Source organism: Pipistrellus hanaki (assembly GCF_964339955.1).
Source record: "Pipistrellus hanaki genome assembly, chromosome: 4".
NCBI lineage: Eukaryota > Metazoa > Chordata > Mammalia > Chiroptera > Vespertilionidae > Pipistrellus > Pipistrellus hanaki.
This window is the reverse complement of record NC_140506.1, coordinates 21905440-21911439: the sequence shown is the minus strand read 5'-3', so window position 1 is coordinate 21911439 and position 6000 is coordinate 21905440. Positions and strand designations below refer to the sequence as shown.

The following is a 6000-nucleotide window of genomic DNA, read 5'->3' as shown; positions in this document are numbered from 1 at the left end:
TGCAAAGCAGAGATGACTAGACCTATGCACCAGAAAATAAAAAAGAGGAACCAAACCCCAATGGAAGAGGCAAATAGGCGTTTGCCTTAGATGAGAGTGAGAGCAAAAGAAATGACTGCCAGTGGGTAGGTGGTTTGGGGCACCTGAAACAAAGCATGAAGAAGTTCGAAAGTACTGATACAGTCAGCTCTCCAACATCAATTAAGTGAAAAGAAATCAAGATATAAAACAATGTGGATAATGTGCTATGATCTGCATAAATAAGGAAAAATATTATTTTCATATTTGTTTGAATATACATTTAAAAATTCTGGAAGGATATCTAAGAAAGTAATATTAGTTATCTATTTGTGTGTATATGTGCCCAAGTATTTTAGTACTGTTACTATTGTACATAACAAATGACCTCAAATTTAGCAGCTTAAAACAACAAATACTTAATATCTTACAGTTTTTGTAGCTCAAAAACTCAGACATGGCTTAGCTGGGTGGAACTGGCTCAGAATCTTTCATGAGGTTGTAATCAAGATGACTGGGGCTGGGGGGACCACCTCCAAGATGACTCACTCACATGGCTGTGGGCAGGAGGCCCCTGTTCCCCCCAACTGGACTACTCCATAATGCTGCTTTCATCTCTTCATGACATGGCTGTTGGCCTCCCTCAGAATGAATGATCTTGAGCCCTAACCAGGTAGCTCATTTGGTTAGAGTGTTGTCCCAATATGCCAAAGATGTATGTGGGTGGGTTCCGTTCCTGGTGAGGGCACATAAAAGAAGCAACCAATGATGGCTTCTTGGCTTTTTGGCTAAGATCAAGTGAAGGAGCAACCAATAACTGCATAGATAAGTGGAACAACAAATCGCTGTTTCTCCCTCTCCCTCTCTAAAATCAATCAACAAAAGTTTTGTTTTTTTTAAAGGGGGTAAAAAAAAAAAAAGAATTATCTGAGAGAGAGGAAGAGAGAGAGATGGAGATGGAGAAAGAGGAGCAAGGAAGAAATGCAAAGACTTTTATGACCTAGTCTAAGGAGTCACACTTAGACACACCTGCCAGGTTCTATTCATTTGAAGAAAGCCACTAAGTCTGGGGAGGAAAATTAGGTTTCAGCTTTTGAGAGGAGCATCAGATAATTTGTTTGCATATTTTAAAACCACCAAGGGAGGGGCAGGGAGAACTACTGGGTGAATAAGGGCGGGTCTGGAAGATTTTCACTTGTTAACATAAAAAAACAAAAAAAAAAAAACCAAAACAAAACAAAACAAAAAAACCACACATTGAAACCTGTAAAGAAAAGAATTTTTGAGTATTTGAGCCAAACTGTTGACACATGCTGGGAAGCAGAACCTCAATGAATTGAGATAATGCTCCCAAGAATAGCGGGTTACATCTGTATTTATACATGTCAATCAAAGGAAAGGGACATAGATGGGTTACATGAAATCCATTGGTGACAGACTAGAGGGGTGGGTAGAAAGCAAAGCAGGGAAACTCCCAAGATTAGATAAAAAGTAAAATGACACATACTTAGGTGGGTCCAGGAATAATTCACGAATTTGTGGTATCTGTCCTGGCGCCCAGTACATTAGGTTTGTGCCCCAAGGGGTCCAGAAAAAGAGGAGTTACAAGTTACCCAGACATTTCAAGGATATGTTATCATACATGCAAGAAGACAGATAGGCTTAGTTAAGGCAAAGGTTGACCTTGTCAGTGAAGATACCAGCCTAGGATGTAACTACCCACCATCACTGCTTTTAGTTAAAGTTTATTTTCAGACCATCCTTTGTGGTGACTTTAGGTCTCTGAGTTTGCAAGACTGCCATGCAGGCCTCCCCTGAGCATGTGGCCCCTTTCATCCACACACCGTATCTATGTTTATCCTCCTTCAACTATTCATTTGACTATATTAATAAAAAAAAAAAGGAATTAATTACATTACTTTTTTTTTATTTAAAAAATTTTTAATATATTTTATTGATTTTTTACAGAGAGGAAGAGAGAGAGAGAAACATTGATCAGCTGCCTCCTGCACACCCCCCCACTGGGGGCAACCAAGGTACATGCCCTTGACCGGAACCTAACCTGGGACCTTTTAGTCTGCAGGATGAGGCTCTATCCACTGAGCCAAACCTGTTCCGGCTAATTACATTACGTATAAAAGGAAACCTACTTAAGCTATTTGGGAAAGAGTTGGGGGATGAAAAAGAAAAAGCTGAACAGGATGTGAATAGGAGAAGTTGTTTGAGGTGAAGTTGACCTTTGTCCAGATAATAGGGAAAATAAAAAGGTCTACTTTGTACTCAGCCTGCCCCTCCTCCCCGCCGCTGGAGATTCTGCTTTCTGGATTGCCAGGGCGTGGGGTGCTGACAGGTATGGCCAGTTTTGGACAATGGTTTTGCGAAGTGGGGAGAGCTCTGTAGTCAGACTATTCTACAGAACGGTTTGACAACCAGTGTTTTTCATGTATGATAGCTTCAGTCCTGTTACAACAATATGTTACTATCTAAACCATTCTGTAGGCACAGCCCGAGGTCATTGTTGATTTTCAATATTGGATGGCATACAATGCCATTATTAACAGGTGATGTTCTACTCATCAGCTCCACTCTCCCGGCTTTTCATACCTCCAATCGGGTTTGACCTTTATGTCTTCTTCAACCTAACTGGCATCAATTGCCAAGCACTCCGAGAGGATGTGATTAAATTGAGGGAACTTTTATGTGAGCAAAGACGTGGCACGGTACTCAACAGTTTATTGTCTCAAGTTCTTCAAGGGCGAGTGACCGTAGTGGGCGGCACTAACTGTCCTTCCTGCGCTCCTGGTCACTTTACGAGTCTGGAGGTGAGGGCAAGTGTTGCAAACAAAACCAGTCCATTTGCTCTAACCTCTTCCATAGGGTAATTCATCCAGAAAACACCGGAAGTCCCCTCTAAGCCTTTTAAGTGCGGCTGCTCGCTCCTTCTGAAGGGAGAGTGGGCCGAGCGCGCGCCTCCCCTCGCCCCCCTCCGCGGCGACCCACGTTCTTCCTGGGTCTCGTGGGGACCCCGGGATTCCAATCCGGGTCCCCGCAAGCCCGGCCCAGGCCAACTCCGAGGATGGTGGTGCCCGGGAACGAGGGGCACAGCTGGAGGCGGGGCGGGATGCCCCCTCGCCAGGCCACGTCTGCTGGCTCCAGCCCGGGTTTCCTGGGACGCGAGGAGGTAGGCGGGGCGGGAGGACGCCACTCAGCACTGGGAGCATCGGCCGGCGATCCCGACGCGAGGCGGGAGGGGCGTGGCCTGCGGGAGGGGGCGTGGCTCTAGGGTCCCCGCCGCCGAAGCTGCTTCCGGCGCCCTCGGGCCAGCCCCACGCCGGCGTGCCACATCCTCCGGTGACGTCAGCCGGCGCCGCCATATTGGAGAGGCGCCGCCGCCGCCTCGGAGCTCCGGCTGCCTCCCGCCTGCGGCTGCAGGGAGGAAGGAACCCGGCTCGCTCCGCGCCGACGCCCGCCTCGGCCGCCTCGCCCCCGCCGTCTCCCCATGGTTGCCCCCGGCCCCGCTGCCGTCAGACGTCGTCCTAGCGCCCGGATTTAACACGGAAGCCCGGGCCGGGGGCCGCGGGGGAGGAGGAGGGAAAGCCGGTCTGCCCCGCGTCCCTGTCGGCCCGGCGCGGCGCCTCGGCCGGAGCCATGTCCTCGCTGACCCAGCGCAGCTCGGGCCTGGTGCAGCGCCGCACCGAGGCCTCCCGCAGCGCGGCCGACAAGGAGCGGGCGGCGGGCGGCGGCGGCGGCAGCGGCGAGGACGACACGCAGAGCCGGCGCGACGAGCAGGACGACGACGACAAGGGCGACTCCAAGGAAACGCGGCTGACCCTGATGGAGGAGGTGCTCCTGCTGGGCCTCAAGGACCGAGAGGTGCGCGCTGGGAGGGCGGCCGGCGGGGCCCGGGTCCGGCCTCTGAGCCCCCGCGTCGGGGGCGCCCGGCCGGCCCGCTGCCCCCAGGTCCTCCCGCCCGGACGGCTCGGGTTCCCTTCCTCCTTCCACATCACTCAGTTCTGTCCGGCTCCCTGGCCGTGCATTTCCTCCTCGCCTCTTCCGCGCGGCCGATAGCCCTTTAGCCCCTGGACCCGCCGGCTTACCATCCGCACCTGGAGCCGCCGCCCCGAGCTCGCTCCTCCTGCGTTTTGCAGGTCCCAGCACCTGGGAGGGCTCCGCGGGTCTGACTTAGGGGAGGTTAACAAGCTTTAAGGTGGACTGTTTGGGATTTTTTTTTTAAATGTCGGTGAAATGGTAATGGGTAAAGTTACTTTACTGATAAAAGTTAAAAGTCCAATTAAATCCTCATGACACTGCCTAGAAAATGACTCTCTAGGTAAACTTGTTTTTGGGTGGAAGGTTAGTATTTTTTAATACTGCTTTTAAGTTTTATCAGTTGATGTTCTATTCTTCAGAAAGCCTTAAGGAAGGGCTTTTTCATGGGGTGCTTGGGGGCTTGAAGTGCTAGGCCTGTGATTTGATGAAAAGCCTCACAGCGTTAGGTTGAAGTTGCCATAGGGGTTTTTTTTTTAATTTAATTTTTTCCCCATTTTTTATTAAGGTATTATATGTGTACACATCTTACCATTGTCTCTCCGCCCCCCACTCCCATACATGCCCTCCCTCCCCAGAGTTTTGCATCCTTTGGTTATGCTTATATGCATGCATACAAGTCCTTTGGTTGATCACTTATCTCCCCCACATCTCCCTAACCTTCCTGCTGTAATTTGACAGTCTGTCTGTTGCTTTACTGTCTCTGCATCTAGCCATAGGTATTTTTGTTCAGACTTTGAGAGATTATATTCACCCAAATATGAGAATTTTCACGCATACAGTTGGGAAAAACAAACACTCGCCTACTGTACACCTTATATATTCATCTCCTAGGTTCTGTCATTAGCATTTTGCTGTATTTGTGTATGTGTGTGTGTGTGTGATCACATATCCTTCTGTCTACAAAAGTGATTATTTTAAGAGGCTTCCAGACTGTGGGGGAGATGGTTAATCATATGTGGTAAGGTGGCTTCAGAAGCTTGTTTCAGCATGGACACCACAGACATTTTGAGACGTCAAATACAAAAAGATCTAAGTTGTTTTTTTTCTTTTTTAAGAATTTTAAAATTATAGCTGACATACAAAATTTTATTAGTTTCAGGTATTCCTAAGTTTTGATTGTAAGAACATTTTGTCAATTCATGAAGGTGGGTAAAAATAATCCTTCTGAAACAACTTAGTCTTCACCAAAATGTATGAGGTATAGGTGAGGTTATATGCACTGTTGGTGGACTCCTGATATTTAGTATTCAAATGAACTAAAGTTGACCTTGATAGAATTGTCTAGACTCTAGAGCATTTGCAATATCTAGGTTTCCCATTTGCTGAAGTTTTACTAAGATCACATGAAAAAGGTTATGTGTGTCTGGCTGCGAAGTGGGCCTCGACTGTGTGTGGAATTTTTTTGTTTTTTGGAAAAATAAACTACATGTCTAGTGTCCTAGAAATATGGTTTTATAGAAGGTATTCAACATGCCCTTTTTAGGCTTCACAGTTTAGAATCTTGATAATAAACATTTTTCTTTGTTTATAATAATCACCTTTTTTCTTCGGGGCAAAAGTAACGTTTTAGAAAAAGAAAATGTAAAAGGAAGAAAACAAGTTATCCTCATTCCTGAGTGGACATTTTGGTTTTATAGTTTTTGAGCGATTTCTGTGAGGGCATGTCCTGATGTAAAACTAAAACTTAAAAATACTAAAACTAGCTTTAGGACTTCTGAATTAGTCAGAGTGAGAAATTATGGTGTTTCAAGTATGTGTTACTCTAAATATTTAGCATATCGGCACGGTATTTTCCTGTGATAGATTTTCATGAAGATAATCTAAAGTTGTTTGTTGAACTTATAATTCTCTCACCATTGATGCTTCCATCTCTCCCTCTCCCACTCTGAAATCAATAAAAAATATAATTTAAAAAATACTGCTTAGTGGGAG

General features: G+C 46.6%; 1 protein-coding gene across 1 annotated transcript in view; it reads left to right on the top strand.

Annotated features, from left to right (window-relative positions):
- The first annotated feature begins 3358 nt into the window (after positions 1-3358).
- Positions 3359-6000, top strand: part of GOLPH3 (golgi phosphoprotein 3) — a 30725-nt gene continuing 28083 nt past the window's right edge. Inside the window, exon 1 of the mRNA XM_084882608.1 lies at positions 3359-3891. Coding sequence (XP_084738734.1) covers positions 3667-3891 — 225 coding nt within the window. The 5' untranslated portion in view covers positions 3359-3666. The remainder of the gene's footprint in view (positions 3892-6000) is intronic.